The 18462-nt window shown below is 43.8% G+C and overlaps 2 protein-coding genes across 3 annotated transcripts; one reads left to right on the top strand and one right to left on the bottom strand.

The window, feature by feature from the left end:
• Positions 1-7301: 7301 nt before the first annotated feature.
• ppp1cab (protein phosphatase 1, catalytic subunit, alpha isozyme b) lies at positions 7302-13966 on the bottom strand. 2 transcript variants are annotated; one of them, XM_053865240.1, is made up of 8 exons: positions 13824-13966; positions 11990-12076; positions 11232-11363; positions 10566-10796; positions 9872-9976; positions 8987-9210; positions 8176-8310; positions 7302-8098 (listed from the first exon to the last, which is right to left on the bottom strand). In XM_053865240.1, the coding sequence occupies exons 2-8, from the start codon at positions 12042-12044 to the stop codon at positions 8003-8005; spliced, it is 978 nt and encodes a 325-aa protein (XP_053721215.1). In that variant the 5' UTR covers positions 12045-12076; positions 13824-13966; the 3' UTR covers positions 7302-8002. The 2 variants fall into 2 exon arrangements, with proteins under 2 accessions (XP_053721215.1, XP_053721214.1); XM_053865239.1 differs by lacking the exon at positions 13824-13966 and adding an exon at positions 12185-12426.
• Positions 13967-14046: 80 nt separating this feature from the next.
• Positions 14047-18457, top strand: pelo (pelota mRNA surveillance and ribosome rescue factor). Its single transcript, XM_053865238.1, has 13 exons — positions 14047-14592; positions 14831-14923; positions 15739-15889; positions 15959-16049; positions 16125-16288; positions 16451-16511; positions 16603-16764; positions 16996-17042; positions 17130-17203; positions 17480-17551; positions 17650-17724; positions 17796-17827; positions 18136-18457. The coding sequence occupies exons 1-13, from the start codon at positions 14552-14554 to the stop codon at positions 18228-18230; spliced, it is 1158 nt and encodes a 385-aa protein (XP_053721213.1). The 5' UTR covers positions 14047-14551; the 3' UTR covers positions 18231-18457.
• The last annotated feature ends 5 nt before the right edge of the window (positions 18458-18462 follow it).

Genomic DNA, 18462 nt, shown 5'->3' with positions numbered 1-18462 from the left:
TTAGAAAGCGACCGAAAGAACCATCTTGCAGACACCGGTGGCGAAAATTATTTGTCCATATGTATGTGCGAGAGGAGCGCAGTCATTCATGTGAGACTCAGTGAAGAACTTCTGCTTTGACAGAAGGTGGTTTGCACCTCTTTGGCTACAGCCTCAAAGTATTCCATAGAAACAAAGCCATTTGGAGTGCAGATATTTGGAACATACGACAGGCTGATACTAAGAAGAAATTAAGGAGTCGGTGAATAAGAACATGAAGCTCGTGTGATAATTCTAGCATTGGAGCACAACAATCCAGTCGTACCTCAGCGTATGTAGTGACAATGTAGTGTTAACGTTTACAATATGATGAACAGCGGTTGCAGAATGTGCACGACGGTAGTCCACCAGTATTGTTGTGACGTGTTGATTTTCAGGGAGAGCAACAAGACAGATGAGGCAGTGATGGCATTGTTTTCAAAAACGTTTGGACCAGATCACTCAGGAAGACAGTTTGACAAAGTATCTCTGACTGAAAACTACTGACACAGGCAGGCGCAGAACGTCTGTCTCTGTGTGAACAGGGTCTTCGGATGCCTCCTGGAGACCAGCATGTGCCGATGGGACCAGGCCCAGGACATGTTGGATGTTGGCTGGCCTCAGAGTACCTTGGTTTGTTTAGAGCTGGAGGAGAATTTCTGGGCTCCCCCACAACTCAACCTCACCCAAGTGGTAGAAGATTAATGGACTAGTTTTTACGTAGAAGTAGAAGTTTGGGATGCTGATGTTTACATGGATGAGCTTCCGTCCTCTTCAGTCTTCTCCAATGGTCAAAAAACAGGCAGATGTTATTGGATGAGCCCAAATTGTTCGTAGGTGTGACTGTGTGTGAACAGCTGTCTGTCTGTTCAGGATGCCCCTCAACCCTCGCACCAAGGAGAGGCACCACCCCCGTATGAGAAAATGAATTTGCTGCTCCCACTTTACATAGCTAATCATTAATAAATAATAACAAAGAGATCACAAATATATTAGTGGTGGGACTTTAACAAGTTAATTACGATGAATTAATCACAACAAAAAACGTGTTAAAATTTAATTTAATTTAATTTAATTTAAATAAGTTTATATAAAAACTTGTTTTTTGTGCTATTGTCAAACTGATATATATGCAACCATTTCTGATGTTGAAACATATAAATGACATCAGTTATCGCACATGTGGCCAGCCTCGCATGCTCTGCCTCGATGTGACATCCAAGTATTGTAAGCTGACTCCAGTTGTTGTGACAGCTCAACTATAAATTATTAACATGTTTAATCCAAATTCACTATCACTTTCACAGACTTCGACAAAAAAAGCTTTTTAAAATAACCATGTTGATGCTCGCTCAAATGTCCCTGTGACCCACTTTAGTGCAGCGCTGGAACTTGAGTCCTCGGTCAGATCATGACTCAGGGGTCAGACAACACTGGACCAAATTCTGCCATTAGATTAAGGAGAAACAGTCTCCACGTTTCCATCGGAGCTATAATCTGGCGCAATCTGCGAGTGGAAAAGCTGGGGTTGAATGCATTGTCCTACAGGTGACGATTTAACTGGGGGGCCTTAATATGGCTAACAAGTTCATATGCAGAAAGGGAGCCGAGTTAGTGCGTAAGGTGGACCTGTAATCGATGCATGTAATCGTAAGGCGGTGAGGGGTTTAGATGAGGGACTCTTGTAGGCAGCCAGAGGTAAAAGCAGAACATTAGCTTGGCCAGCAAATGTGTGTCACGTATTTGGGACGCTGGCGCTCACACAGTTTGTGGCACCCTAGCTTTTACAGCAAAACTCCAGCTCTACGGTTAGGTGGCAGGGTTAAAGTGGCAACTGTGGCAGGGGGTCACGGGGGCAACTAACTTACCCAAACTCACCATTTGATTCATGAGGAGGAAAACACAGATGTGTTTGAAACTCTACCCCAACGCTTGGCTCGAAGGCAGCCACAAAGTGGCAGGGTTGGCAAGCATGGGGCGTTTTGCAATTCCTCCCTGTGAGAGCAAACATTAGTAGACAGTGTCCGGTGGGCAGCCGTTGGGAAACAAACAGCAAAACAAAGTCTTGTGAAATTGGCGATGAAGATCCAAGCCCTACACAGCAAAAAATATTTGACTGTAACGCGGAAATGAATAGCAAGGATCCAATATACCCAGTTATGTCCGGTATTCGTTCAAGTCGTAAATCTGACCCCGCTCTTTCCCCACAGTAGATTTCTAAAATAGGAGGTCATTTTTGTGTCGGCTTTCATGTTTCCACTCAGCTGCTGAGCAACACCTGACTCGGCCTCTGACCTGCTGCTGCCACTGACTGACTCCTTTGCTCCTCACAGCCAGTAACACAACCCGGATTTACAAACCTTTCATTTCCCAGTTCCTGAAGCAAAGTGTGAACTGAAAAACAAGCTCATCCTCAGCCAAGTGTTCATGATCAATATTGTATAAATAGCGTTTGACGGCACAAAAGGTGCTGAGCTATTTAACGTTTCGGGTGCTTGACCGCAGCCTGCCGTTTGTGCCGCTCTGGATTCAGCTGTTGTACAAGCGTTCTGACCCGAGATTCGGTGGCTGCGGCGGGGGCGGCCTGTCAGTGTCTCCCTCAGGGCGCAGCAATGACATTTAACTCAATATCCCAGAAGGATCGGGTTTCTCCCTCACTCCCCTCCATCTTCCGCCTTGGCCCCAGGTGTCAGTTGTGTGCATGTGTGTGTTAATGTGTGTGTGTGTACTACTACAGGGACACCCGTCACCTCACCATCACGCTGCAGTGCTGAGGGATCACCTTAACGGAGCAGAGCCTTGTCCCTCCGCCCTCTCGCTCACTTGTGAACTCCCTCCATGTTCCAGTCGCGCACAAGTGATAAGTAGCGCGACGGTGGGGCTGTCAGACCTCAGAGATGTTACGCAACAGAGAGTGTCTCTGCTGACTTGCCTGGCACCAACACTCTCTCACATCTCCTCAGTCAGGTTGGAACACGATGGACACCATCCAGGAGTTCAGGAGACTAGGCTTGTCATGACGTCGCCATCATTCTCATAATTGTGTTTAACTCCGTTCCCACGACTGAGTTGATCCTGTCTCGCAGACACACAGCAGACATCTCACCAGTCGCCATAACAATCTTTCTAGATGGTTGAAGACATATTTTCCTCAGTGGATTTCTGACTTCCCTCATCAACCCGCTGCCCTCTGTCCATCTGCTAAGACGCATAGATCCCTTACTCCTCTGTTGATTTGAGATGTGTCCTGGGTCTCTCCAAACCTCGCCGTAGAGATGCCTACACCACCCCAACATCTTCTCTCAGTAGGACAAAGGAAGACGACCTTCTACTCTCCCACATGGCCAAGCTTCACATCTCCAGGAGAAAGTAGACACCCTGTGATGCAAACTGTGAAGCAGCTTGAAAACAGGCCTTCAGGTCACTTCCTAAAGCTTGTGACCACACGTCAGAGATGGAATGTCTCTTGACTAATAAATTACGAGGTTTGTTTTTGGACCTTTTTCCAGAACAGAGTAGACACAGAAGTCACAGCACTAATACATCTGACACACAGACTTTCCCTCACTCAAAATTCAAACAAGACAGTGACTGAAATGATCTCAGTTGGCTCCTGCAGTTCAGCTGTGAAGCTTCTCTTCCTTCAATGACTGACTGTGTAGCTGGTGTATTTGATATCATTCTGTTAAAAAGGTATTTATGTGTCCAAATGTTGTTGTTTTTTATGGCTTGCCGCAGCATGTAAAAACGCTCAACCACAAAAGGGCACAGAGGTCAAGGTCATAGCAGCGGCTTTTCATGAAGAGCGTCCTGTTTTAAAGGAGTTCATGTCGTCCAAGTGAAACGGCAGCATTGTGTTTGTCCGTCGTCTGTCCACTCCTCCACCAGCGCAGCACAGAATGTGTGTTATTGCCACAGAGTAATTAGTATTGGGGCAATATGGCGGTGGATTATGAGCTCCAGCGTGCGTTAGCGGCGTTCTGCTTGCAGCTTTAGCTAATAGTAATAATAGAAGCGGCAGCTGAGTCTCTGAATCCAGAATTCCTCCCCAGATATAAATAGAGCAGGTGACAGTGTGCTGCTGGACATGGAGCCACCGCAGCTTTGCAGCTTTTTAATTTCAGAATGCCGGACCTTTCGTGCAGACCTGTGAGTTTAACTTTCATCTATTGGAGGAAAAGGAGGTGGACACGTTCGACTGCACGCAGTCACCAGTATCCAGGCGACACTTTGGGCCCAAGAGTGCTGGGTTGTTCACACCATTCCACACACTTAAGGCTGCACTATATATGCCACCGGGGAGCTGATGGGAAGGCCAGCCTGTTGATCAAAAGCTCCTTCTATTGGTGAGGCGTCCTTCACGGCCTGCTCCGTTTTATATTTGACCAGCAGTGTGCTGCGTCTGTCCGTAAAATTCAGTGAAATACCAAAGTCACCACAGCACCTGCCCCTTTCCGCAGGAGGCACTTGCACACAGCACGAGGCTGATTTCAATAAATCTTCATTTTACTGACACAAGATTAATTTTATTCCTCTTAATACCACGCAAGAGTATAAACGTCGGCATAGGAAGAAAATCCCTCTGAGGTGTAATCGTAGCAGTTGTAAAGATGAGTATTTCGGGCCAGCGCAGCTGTACAAACGACTATGTACACTATTTGGTGTCATTTTCAACATGAACTATCTATTTAAAGTTTTGTTATTTAACAGAGGCTCTATTTGGGGGCTGATCGCTCAGACGGTTGGGAATGCTGGACTCAATCCTGCCCAAATTATTTCCTGATAATGAGAACAAGGTCACCAATGGGCACTTCTTGAATGAATGACGCTCACTGATAGTGTTGGTGATGAACACTGTTAGTCTTATAGGAACAAATGGTTGAGGCTGTCTGCGCCCCTTTCATCTCAAGTTAAATAGACACTTCAAGCTATCAGTTTCACATGTGATCTGGAGCATTGCACCACCTTGTCCAGAGCAGCTGAGATTTCCCCGACACAAGAGGCAGGTGATGCAATGACGTCTGGTGAATAAATGAGTCAGTTTACACCAGACATGGGCAAAGCCACATGTGGCCCTGTGCCGCAATATTTCCAAGAGCTTTAAGTCTATGTCCACATAAGCATTTCTCCAACTCGTTATTACTAATGATTACATTAATTATTATTTTTGCATCACCATTTTTATGACAATTATTCATATTCTAGGTATTAATTTCCCACCTCTACTTGGCATTTGGTAGATTTAATGTTTTGTTGGAAAATGGTGTTTCTCCAGCATTTAAAATTATTTTAGGGATTTATTGTCCCCAAAATTTTACTGTGTAAAACATTGCTAAAATATTTTTGTTTTGCTTGGTTGTTTTTCATCAATTAAGTTGTTGTTGTTGTTTTTCACATATTTCATCATCTCATGAGTATATGTAAAATGAAAATATAAAAATTAAAAAATGCCCCTTTTGCTTTATCACATATTTCCACAATAAGTGACTTCCTTATATTTTGTCCCTGTCACCCAAGTGTTTTCCTAAATTTTCCCACCGCGTTAAAGCATTTTTTTTTTCTGTATTTTTGGATGACCCCTAATAACAGTCACAGTTCATCAAGTACCCCTTGGTTAATTCATCCACCCACCCCTGATTTGAAACAAAGACCTTCATCGATGCACCGATCTTGTTCTTGGCTTTCGGAGACCGTAGATGGAACAAACTTCTGGTCTTAACAACCCAGCAACGCAATGATGAGCATCAACACATTTAGTGCACTGGGTGAATACTGTAACACTGGGTGTCAAGAGGTCACTTTGTTCTTCTATTTGACATTGTAAAACTGACCAATACTCAAATGTATTTTTGAATATTAAAATCCCTTTACCTGAAACAAAAAAATCTGTACACACAGAAGCATATGCCGCATGAGACCTTGTCCAAGGGATGACATTGCCATCTTTGCTGTCGACAAAATTCCTGGCTTAATGATACAAAACATGCGACTGTAGTGGTGGTGTGTGTTTTTTACGCATTTAGTGTTTTTGTGACCTGTATTTTTTTGGTGGAAATTCTCACTCCACTTCTGTGGGTCCAGCACAAATAGACATTCCTTGTTCGGCCATGTGGCCTCTCCGACCCTCAGCATGCGTGACCTTTTCATAGAATCACTGTTGACCATGAAATGACCCACAAAGACAAGGGGTGAGTGTAGTTTTGGAGGAGGCCCTTAAGCGTGCTCATTTTAAATACTACATAACAATGTTATCTCAGCATGTCTCCCTCACAGTGGAACCTGAGGCTGATACATAGGAACTCCTTTAGATCTGGTGCATCCTTCACCTCTCACCCCATTGGTCCTCTAAAAAAGCAGAACATGATGGACAGAGCGTCTTGGAGGAGGCTCCGCTGACAGGAAGACGAATGAATGCAAAAAGAGCCGCAGAAATGCCTCAGAAAGAAACGGGATCCTTTTTTGATATATATATAGAATGAGGGATGTAAAAAAGAGGGATTCGGTTTTCAACACTGAACATTTCGACAGACAGAAATAGGTTTTATTAAAAATAGAGATTAAATTCAAATGAAAAGCGTCTTTCTGATTTGAGTTTGGTAAACGAGTAACAACCTTAGCGGTCAATCGCAGACCATTTCCGCGGTGCGAAACAGCACCACCATGAGGAGACCAGCTGAACAACGGGGGATGCACAGAACGGAACGGAAGATAACGGGCCATTGTAAGTATAATAAAAGCAAGTCAAACGCGACACATTTCGCCGACATCATATCCAAAAAAACTGAACTAGGCCAACCGCCGGAAGCACGAGTGCAGCCAGTACTTGCTGAAGAGAAAGAGAAGCTGCGACAGACGACCTGGTGCTGACATAGAGGGAGCAGAGTCAGAAGTGCTGCGTAACGGAGACGGACAGATCAGGGATGAGTCAATTAGACGGAGTTCAAAAGAGGATAGGAATCCTGGTCTGTAATCGTGAAGCTTCAGCGGCGAGGGGGAGACATCGGTCCGGGAACAAATAAAAGACAGACAGCAGGGAAGAACAGTGGAGTCAAATGTGGCACGCTGCTTTAACAAACACTCCGGGCGATAAATTATTCAAGAAGGTGCTTCATGTTGCGGGTTCTTCTTGCAGCAGACACTCTGTTCAACTGAGAGTCTCCGATATTGATTTTTGTTACCATTTAGTGTTCAAGTAATCATTTGCTGGACAGACCTCCAGCTGGATTCAACTTCAATATGCTAAAACATTGAGGCGAAGGAAGAAACGAGTGCAGTGTGTAGCTCAGATTCTTGCTTTATTGGTCAACTTGGTGAACAACTACAAAACGAATTCACAAAAAATTCTCTTTCAAGTAATCAAATCTGTACAAACCTAAACTGTATGGGGTTTTTACAGCTCTGGCTTATAAGAATCTGAAAAGTCATGTGTACGTGTGTGCACACGTGTGTGTGCGCTTGACATTACTCTTGTGAAGCAACGTTATTCACAACACACATGTACACACACACTTGTGAGATTTTACAGTACGGGAGGACAGGGAAACACTGCACTGCCCTCCTTCACAAGTACACACACGCCACCTGCTGGCAGGAGTCTCCTGCTCGACCGCTCAGGTCAGCGCAGTAGTTTCTCCCAAACCTGTGTTTTCAGTCATGACTACTGTATAGACAGACACTGGTTTGCACCAGTCCACTGAGAGTGGCAAAGAGAAAAGGAGAGTAGAAATCTCTAATACTCTCAAACAAATGTACAAATGATTTTGATGCACACAGGCAGACGCTCCACGTTTGTCGTCTGCCCACATTCACTCGCTCACCCACTCAAACAATTGGTAACATTAAATGTTTTAAGAAGTACAGATAAAAAAGGAAAAAAGCCCTGGGTATAGGTTTGATTTCTGGCTGTTTGGTGAAAGAAAGGACAAGAGAGGTAGAGAGGGCAGGAAGGGTTGAAGGGTTGAAGGTCAAGGGCTGGCGACTGGTGTCATTTCTTAGCTTTCCTTGGGGGGGTGACGGGGCGGCCAGAGCCCATGCCCCCTCCACCACCATAGAACAGCTTCTTGTCTGCAGGTTTGAGAATCTGAGGAAGGAAGAAGACTGGTTCAGAGCCATTTTCACGACAAGTGACGGAGTGACAAGACAAGTGCCGACTCTTACCTGGAATGAGCACATGAGAGTCTCGTCTACGCTCATCATGGCTCCTGCGTTGTCAAACTCGCCGCAGTAGTTTGGGGCAGAGAACAGAGTCACCAGCTGCCTCTTTGCAAAGAACTCATATCCATCCTCCACCACCTGGACGCACAGACGGGTGTTATTTAGTATGCACTTACTCACAGCACCAACAATGACTCATCATTCATGGTTTCACGGTCATTCAAACTAGAATTTTGGAAATTTCAGACATGCGTGTGTGAGTCAATTGTTCTTTTTTTTTTGCCTCTTCAGATTTTGAACACATTACATAAAATGTAGTCAGGGGTTCACAACGTTCAACTGAAACCTTCAGGACTTCAACTGGACTTTTGAGTCAAAACAGTGTCTGGAAAATGACTGGCCTCGTTTGAGAGACTATTTGGATTGAAGCAAATAACCTACTGCAAAACAAAAAAAAACAAGATAATAAATAATCTCCATTAGAACACGACAGTTGGAGGTTACTCTGGGAGCAATGTTTGGCCCCTCCCAAGACCAGGGATGGGCAACTACATTTCCAGCTTCTACGTAAGCAACGATTACTGTGAAATATTCTTGAAAAAGAGTGAGAAAGGAAATGTATTTGACATAAATGTTTGAAAATATAAGCCAGCAAATGCACACAGGAAGATTTTTTAAAAGTACAGTGGTGAATAATATAAAAAAGAATTATTATGCTGGGACTGACTGACCATTGTTGACTGTCTACGGCTTTAAAAACACAATATATAATAACGTATCATAAAACACAACTGCAAGTCTTGACGACACTGACCTGGTGGGCCCGACAAATGAGGTCCATGTCGTGTTTGTGAAGGAACTTGGTGACCACATCTGCACCGAAGGTGAAGGACACGCCACGGTCATTCTCCCCCCAGCCCAGCACATCCTTGTCAGGGTCGGCCCACAGAAGGTCACAAAGGAGACCCTGATCCGGTACGTCAGTGGGACGCATGACCCTTCGCACCTGTTCCATAGACTGAAGGTCCGGAGACAGACCTAAAGACCAAACACAAAACCAATGAGAAAACATTGTGGAGATGTAGGTTTTGACTGAAGACCGACTCCAGGGCGATGTGCTGCACACTTTTTCCCTCTAGATGAAAGTGAACCTGTGACTTTCTCCTGTGAGGCTGACAATCATATCATGGTTAACTTGGAGCAGTGACAATTTCAAACTGTGGTGGTTACACTGATGTCCAGCTACTTGGGGCTTCACGTTTTTAAGAAGAATGTGTCACCAGGAAAGCCAAAGGTGGCTTTACATACCAGTCATCCTGCTGTTTGAGAGACTATTGAATATTGGCATAGATTAGATGGCCTGTGACTGAGAGGTTGCAGGTCCAAACCTAGATTTGGATAAATTTGTGACAATGTGTCCCTGAGTAAGACACACTGGCGTCTCCCACTGGTTCGGAGAGTTGACAGTTTCCACCTGTGTGTAAGAGTGTGATGCTCTTTGTGCACTGTCTGAGCATAGACAGGCAAGAACCATTTGCGATATTAAGGGAACCCTGCAGTTTTGGAAAGCCAGTTTCCTCTTCTAAAGTGGTGAAGTCTGGTGGGTTAAAGCCCCTCTCAAGCCATAGCTTAGGAGGTACAACTTCCAGTGTGCATGCGTGCACAGGCCTGAGTCACAACAAGAGTTTCTTGAGAATACCTCCATGGCAACAGAAGATCTTCTCGTCAACAATGGCAGCAACAGGCAAACAGTTGAAGCAGTCAGTAAAGGTCTTCCACAGCTTAATGTTATATCGCCTTTTACCTATGGGAACACAGAATCTTGGTCAAATGATTATCCAGGGAGCTATAAACGGTCAGAGTCCATCCCTGTGTTGCATCACATGGCAGACAGTCTAAAAAGTCTTATCACTTATTGCGGTCCATCATGCACTTTAGCCCAGAGCTGTAATGCAAGGAGGTGGCCATGTGAGTGTGAGGTCGTCATCAATGGAACATTGTAAATAACATGTAAAACCCAACCTTGTGAAAGCACTTATGAACAGAGGTTTTTTCAGTTCATTTTCAGTTATAAAAACAAAATTCAGACTCTTAGTTTATAGCGCGGGACACACCCTTACTGTAAAGATGGTGACAGACTTGTGTTTTCAGTTAATGTTTACAGTATGCACTAAGCAGCTGCAGAAATCTGCCTTGCATGACAATGGAGAAGGTCAAAAAGGTGACTTGCGTGTGTAAGCTTATTTCAGAAGCACCTGTTTTGAGTAGTAAGAAGGGATTTGCTAAACAAAGATGGCACACATTCACAAATGAGGGAACAAAATCAAACAACCAAGAAAACTATAGAAATATAATTTAAAACAGAATCTATCCATCAGCATCACAGAACTCACACTCATCGTAAAATCCATATATTCTGTTGATGGAGGCGCATTCATGGTTTCCTCTGAGAAGGAAGAAGTTTTCTGGGTATTTGATCTTGTATGCCAACAGGAGGCAGATGGTCTCCAGGGATTGCTTGCCCCTGTCTACGTAGTCACCCAGGAACAAATAGTTGCTCTCAGGTGGAAAACCTCCATATTCAAACAGCCTGAGCAGATCATAGTACTGGCCGTGAACATCGCCTGGTGAATACACAAAAACAATATAGTTATGACAGGATCAGGGTATTATTTCCTATGCCACTGGGATGGGGAGCAGTTATGCAGTTCTAACAATGCACACAAAATATTTTAGCAGTCCTGAGTGATTAATAATGCTCACTGAGATTCTGATAATCGAAAAACATTAGCAATCTGTCACAGGAGCCTTTTGATCAAAACAGCTGAATGTTGAGTAGAATTGTAATGTTGTTCCAAATACATTTAATACTGCAACATTTTTTTTAAATGCTGTTTTGGTCTAAAGTCAATATGCATATAAACATGTTTAAGTTAGGGGCACCCCATTTATCCGTGCAGTCACCAAGTCGCTCTTCTTACCAACACATTCATATTTTTATCTCGAGTCAGCCAGTGTCACTGTGTGCTTAGCTCAACATTTGAAGCAAGTTTGCTCACCACAAATCTTGAGGGGTGCCTCAAGTTCAAGCAGGATTGGCTGGCTGAGGAAGATCTCCCTGGACTTCAGACAGAGACCACGGATTTCATTCTCTGTCAGTTGAACATTTTTGCCAGGTCTGGATCCTTTCACTGGGACGGGGAAAGGATTTGTGAAAAAGATGTATTTACACAACAACCACTCAAAAGACTATGTTCTAAGGAGTGAAAACGACATTGTCACATCGCCACATTTGGAACTACGTATATACAGAAAACCCCAGACCCCAATTTTCTATAATCATAGCAGCCATTTTTTTTTTGCATCAGGTCGTGGAGTGGAAATTATGACATAGTAACTCTTTGAAAAAAATAGCAAAAAGAACATGAGTGCGCCGTTTACAAACACCGAAGGACTGAACGAGGAGAGGGCGGCATATTTAGTGCAAATCCCAAGATGGGCCTTGCTCAACAAATAATCTGCAAGTATGAAAACTAAACATTAGGAAGAATGATGTATTAGTGCAGATCATTGTGAGTGTTGCGATTCCGTCGATATATTTACGAACGGTCCTCGACGAATGGACGGTTTTGAACCTGTGATATATGTTACGTGGGTACAATTAATAACCACTACTATCACGACCAAGAGCACAAACGTTGTACGTGCTCGGAATTCATTTAATAAGTGTAACGAATTCAAATGCGTACTACTTACTGGTAACCCCTTTACCGTTCCTTAGCCTGTGCTAGCTAAAATGGCTACCTCTGAACCTTACCTTCCAGCAGACGCTGTATAATGGAGTCGATGTTCAGCTTGTCGGCTTCTGCCATGCTAGTCCTCTGTTATCGGTTCCTTGAATAAACTGCAAAATTGAAAGAGAAAAGAAGGTCGTCACCTGATCGGTGGTCAGTGAACAAATCCACTAGTTTTAGCTTCAGCGGTTAATCGGCTGCCTGCTAGTTCGGCTAACCTTGGGCCAGAAATGGCAACCTCAAAAACTGAGGCCGGTTGTTGACTTGTTTTGGAGATTTGATGGTCTGCATGCACGTCCGACTGTACTCGATTTAAATGTATTCCATTAGATAACGACCTTCGCAATGATTAGAATGTATTTATCGCCGTTTCTGTCGAGATTATTAGCAGCATGTCATCGACAAAAAAGAATCGATGGGCGCTAACAGAAAGCGGGGTTGAACGGAAGTGGCGCGGTGGCTTCCACCTCCTAATTGGCCATCTTTGCAGGGAGGCGGGATTTGTGCAACCTAACAGCCGAGATGATTGGGTACTTTAAAAGCTTATCACCACTTACTTATCTGAAAGAAGAGCGTTAAAAAGAAGTCATTGCATATATATATATGTCTGTGAAGAAGTCATGCTTGATCTGAATGAAACAAAAAGATGTTGGCTTTTTCATGCACCCGTACGCAACGGCGCATGGGATTAAAAGCAATTTGTAGTTGCTGAAAAGCAACACAAACAGAAGTGACCAACGGCGGAATTTCTCGTGTTTATTTTGTATGCTATACAATTGAGGGAACCGCTGGTTAGGGTCATGCATTTTATTGTATTTTAAATGGTGGTTAAAAGGCTCTAAATCGCAAAGGTTGATTTGCCATTTCGTTTCTTGAAGTTGTTTAGAGTGAGGCAAAAGAATTTATTTATTTTTTATTCAAGGTGAAGACTAGATCAGTGGCATGTGAGTCTCTTCCATACAAATGCCAAGTCCACCACCACTGTCAGAAGCCAATGAGGGGAGCAGGTGAATCATGTCATGTGGGAATACTTGGGCAGGTTGATGGCCAGATGAGCAGCTCCATTCTGTATGACCTACAGAGGGTCTGGTGGTACCAGCTGGCAGGCTGTCCAGGAGTCTGCACCAGAACTTTCCAGGTCAGAACAGGCACTAGCCTCATGATGTTATGCAGCTTGAACATGCAAGACCTAGTCGTTGTAACAATAATAGCAGCCTGGGAGAGTTGATCATTTGTATATCTGTATTTGCTCTGCACGGGTTACTTTGCATGATGTTTGAACCTAAAACACGAGGCGATTTAAAGGCTCAAACAGGTTTCAGGTTTTGTGACCTGGATAAAAAATACCCAATGCAAAACTAGTCATTGTTTTTTTTTTTTTTTTTGATGTTTTGAAGAGTCTGAAGTTCCCAGTCCTTAATTTAAAACACTGTTTCTTTCCTTATAAGAAACAAGCACAATCATTTCCGTTTATTCTGCGGGTATTTGAATAATATTTCGAGAGCTCCATGAGGGAGATGATGGTCATCAAAACTATACATCAAACTCTGCGTAACATGGCTTACTAGTTATGTCCACAATGGCTCATCATTTAATGTGTACGGTTGGCAGGGAAACAACATATATACTATTTGTGTGCTGTGTATTGATAATAGCTGAGATTCTACACCTCATCAATGAATCCAAACATAGAATAAATGACATAGTAGGATGAATGCAGTTCACAAATAATAACATTTTCATTCCCACAGACAAATGCTGCTTTTCTGGACAAAATTGTTTACTTTTACCACCAAATATTCTCCACTTTTTACAGACAATGGAAGGTTTAGCTGATAATGAAAGATTGGATCTTACTGAGTCAGTCCTCTCAGGCGCCTTTTGTCGATTCAAAAATGCCTTTGCAAGATCGGTCGCGGTGAAGGAAACTCTCAACTGTGACAAACTGGCAAGCAATAACGCAGTGTGCCGAAATACAAAGATGAAGAGGACGAAAGGCACGGGCCTGAATATTAAAGGGATTGGTGCGTCACTTTCAAGTACGTGTCTGTCTGACGTGCATGCCGTCTTCAAAGGCATCACTATACAGTAAGGTAACGATAAAGCCGGGAAGCAACCCAGAGCAGATGACTATACGGAAGGACATACACAACTCCGACGAGCTTCCGCACGCAGATATAACTTTAAAAATGTACACATTTTCCTGCCAAAAACAGACATATCTTCACAGGCCACTTTTAAATAAATGTTGTACGAGTAACAAAAAGATATTTCAGCCTTCAAATAGGAAAAAGCGTAATGGCGTGTCTTCATCGGTTCCCCTCGGGACACAGCGGACGAACTGGACGGTCAGAGACGAGATCGTTTTCGCTTGATTTGGGTCCGTCCACACACTCCAGTCCGGGTGGTGGCGGTGCAGGAGGAGCGAAGGCCCGCAGCTCTTCCAACTCATCTCGCTACACGAACGAGCTTCATTGAAGTGGAGACCTCGATTGTTTACCTCGTAACCATGACTCGGCCCTGGATCACCGTTTCTGCTCTGAGGGAATAACAGTTCTAGTAGTCGAGTCTGACGCCGTCCAACCATGAAGCTGGTTCATAAAGACATTGAAAAGGACAGTGCCGGGTAGGTGACGCGTGATAACTAATGCTAACGTGCTAGCCCGCATGTCGCTTTGAGACACGTGAAGTGTGTCATTATTTACACTTTTATCACGCGCGTTTCATGAAAGACTCCAAGCAGCGATGTCTGGAAGGGTTGATAATATTGGTTGCCATGGTTTCCGATGTAACTTCACAGTCGCCTCTGAAGTTGCACTCGTGTGCTGTTGTTTTGTTGAGTCGTCAGCTGTTGTGCTCCACAGACAGGTGACTCTGGTGCCAGAGGAGGCCGAGGACATGTGGCACACCTACAACTTGCTGCAGGTGGGGGACAGCCTGAGAGCCTCCACCATCAGGTAAATATAGACGAGTATAATGTGGTAAAACCTCCAGATATGGTTTTTTTTATGTCAATGGTGCACTACAATATTGTGAGTTGATGGAAATATGTGTGTATCCTTCAATTATAAATCATCAGTCATCACTATTGGTCTGGGTTACGTGACATCCTTTGGGTTAATGATAATAAATAATAATGATAATTGGGATCCAAAACTTGTAGAAACCGCATCCTGCAATACCTGGAAGGAACTTGCTGTTTAGACAGCACCTTTTATCATTACATAGTAATTACAGTTATTACAGAATTTAAAGCTCCTTTTACGTAGAAAACAGTTAAGAATCTTCCATATATTGTTTTCATTGAAATTCAAATACTGATCAGATAAACTCACTTGAGTCACTCAAGCTAAGTCTCGTCATTTGTGATTTACTCACTAACACAATGCACACAGATACAGCTCTCTGTTAGGGAAGCCACCATTGCTCTTTTTCACCCTCAACTTGTTTTGCTCACAAGCATGCTGAACATGCTCTGGTTTTAGTTTGGCCATCGCTACGGAAGTGCTAGGGCCCACCGACGTGCCAGTTAAGGTTTTTTTTTTAGACAGGACAAACCTTCCACGGTTGCTGAAATGTGCATGTTGAATCCTGTCTAAAAGGGTTTATTCCTGGAGCCTTTGCAGTCAGTCAACCATCTAATGCATCATTTCAAATCCTCTGATTTGACAAATTAATTCATTGCTGCTATAGCAGAATCTACGCTGGTGAAAAATTATTCACATTGAAGGGGTCCCTCGCCACTGTATTAAACCATCTCATGGACCCACAGGAAGGTGCAGACAGAGTCTGCCACAGGAAGTGTCGGCAGCTCCAGAGTGCGGACCACCCTGACTTTGTGTGTGGAGACGATTGACTTTGACTCTCAGGCCTGTCAGCTGAGGGTGAAGGGAACAAATTTAGAGGAGAACCAGTATGTCAAGGTGTGTCAGAAATAATCTCAATTGCCCTGCCGACATCCAGATTTCTAATGCAAGGGCTTCTCATGACAGATGGGGGCTTACCACACAATTGAGCTGGAGCTCAACAGAAAGTTCACGCTCGCTAAAAAGAGCTGGGACAGTGTTGTGCTGGACCGAATTGGTGAGTCTGACGTGTCTTCCGCCACTGAAACAGAAGTGAGACAAAGTGACGTAACCGACGTGTTCCGCCTCACAGAGCAGGCATGTGACCCGTCGCAGAAAGCAGATGTGGCGGCTTTAGTAATGCAGGAGGGTTTGGCTAATCTGGTGCTGGTGACACCGGCCATGACCCTTCTGAGAGCTAAAGTGGAGGTGACCATCCCACGCAAGAGGAGAGGAAGCTGCACTCAGCATGAAAAGGTCAGTCATTGTTTTATTGCTCCCAACATGAAGAACATTCTCGCTACTGAATGGCATTACCATCTGAGTGCTGTGAAGTCATTGGATGCCACAAAACGAAATACGTTTTCTGCTTCTCATTTCACACTTATGAAATAGAGAAATGTGTGTTTGTGCGCGCAGGCACTGGAGAGATTCTATGAAGCCGTCATGCAAGCAATTCTCCGCCACATCAATTTTGATGGTACAGTATCTTCTCTGTATTAGTTGTTTACATTTACAAATGCATTTTTTATTCGGCCTCTGCTAAACTGATGGAGCTGTAATTGTTTCAGTGGTGAAATGCATCCTCGTGGCCAGTCCAGGGTTTGTGAAGGACCAGTTCATCACCTTCCTTTTCAAAGAGGCTGTACGTCAGGACAATAAGGTTTTAATAGAAAATCGGCCCAAATTCATGATGGTCCACTCGTCGTCAGGTCACAAGTACTCCCTTAAAGGTATGAAGTTCTGCCTATCACTGGACCATAGTGGTGGCTCAGCAGTAACCAAGGCGCCAGTACAGTTCTTAGACTTATTCCCATGTTTTCTTTTTTCAGAAGTGTTGTAGATGTGTGTAAATTTACGTCCTTGTTATTGTGTTGTGTGTTATGGTCAATTAGTTTTCTGTTTTGTTTTTTTTGCTTTGTTGGTTCTTTGATGGTCAAGTGTTTTTTTCTCTTCTGGCTCAGAAATTCTTTCGGATCCAGCCGTCACGAACAGACTCTCTGACACGAAGGTGAACATGCTCTCTGGTTTGTTGCTGATGTACACAACTTCACAAAATGAAAGTGTATCAGTGATTTCTTTGTGTTTAACTGTTCAGGCAGCAGGGGAAGTGAAAGCTCTAGAAGACTTCTATAAGATGCTCAAACATGAGCCCGACAAAGCCTTCTATGGGTGAGTAGAAGGAGACGAGACGGATTGAAGAGGAGACTGCGGGTTGACTGGAGGAGGGTGGTTCACTGGACACTAGTGAGAGTGGAAGATGCTCAAGGGAAGGACAGGATCGGAGGGGCAGCTTTTGTGGGGGGCTTAAAGACAAAGTTAGATAGGCCAGAAAAGGTTAAAAGTTAACTGAAAACAAGATTATTTCAAGCACACACTGCAGTCATTTCAGACAGCATCTTGAGCTAGGTTGAATATCTTCGCTGAGTGAGTCATTGTTCCTCACAGAGTGGCGCATGTGGAGAAAGCTGCTGACGCTCTCGCGATCGACACACTGCTGATAAGTGATAATCTCTTCAGGTACAAACTCTTGGATGATTCATGATCACCAAAAACTGAAGGACAAATGTCCACTTTTGATGAATTCCAAATTTTCAAATCTTGTCTCCTTCTTCAAGACACCAGGACGTCCCCACGAGGGCACGGTATGTGCGCTTGGTGGACAGCGTCAGGGACAATGGCGGCAATGTCAGGTAATAGAATTGCTCGCTGACGTGCAAATGGTGTGATCTAACCCGACCCTTTTATTTTTTTTACTTTGCAGAATATTCTCAAGCCTTCATGTGTCTGGTGAACGTAAGTCATCCGTCTTGATTCTTTCAAATTTGAGTGATGGTACTAAATATTTGGATGAATTTGGAAGCTTTGGTGGTGTTTAAGTGACGCATCAGGAGATCATTGCAGGCAGAGCAGAGTCCAACATGTGACACAAGTGCGCACATCACGCACACTCATTTAGACAGATAGTGATCAGCAGCTGTGGGACATAATAAGGAAATAGTAGTTGTTAACGGTACATATATACCTTTAACAGTACAGTTTAGTAGCATTGAGGTGTAGTTTCTGATGGACTCTGATCTTTGGTGTTGTTAACCACTTTGCAGAGCTGACTCAGCTGAGTGGGGTGGCCGCCATCTTGAGGTTTCCCATGGCCGACCTGTCAGAGCCAGAAGACGACAGCAGCTCGGATGAAGATTGAGGGAATCCACAGACACTTTTGTGGTTAAAAAAACACATTACTTGTGTGTTGCCAAACAATACTATGCTGCACGATGATGGTTTACATATTTATTTCTGCAGCCTTCTGGAACTCTAATTGAATCGACCCTATGGCTATGAAATAATTTCATTATCATGTGAGTTGGTATGATCAAGTGGAATTGACAAAGACTGTACAGTATGTGTATTCTTATTACACAACAGAAGAAAAG

This window comes from Synchiropus splendidus, chromosome 5, assembly GCF_027744825.2.
Source record: "Synchiropus splendidus isolate RoL2022-P1 chromosome 5, RoL_Sspl_1.0, whole genome shotgun sequence".
Lineage (NCBI taxonomy): Eukaryota > Metazoa > Chordata > Actinopteri > Syngnathiformes > Callionymidae > Synchiropus > Synchiropus splendidus.
This window is presented reverse-complemented; position numbering and strand designations above follow the sequence as displayed.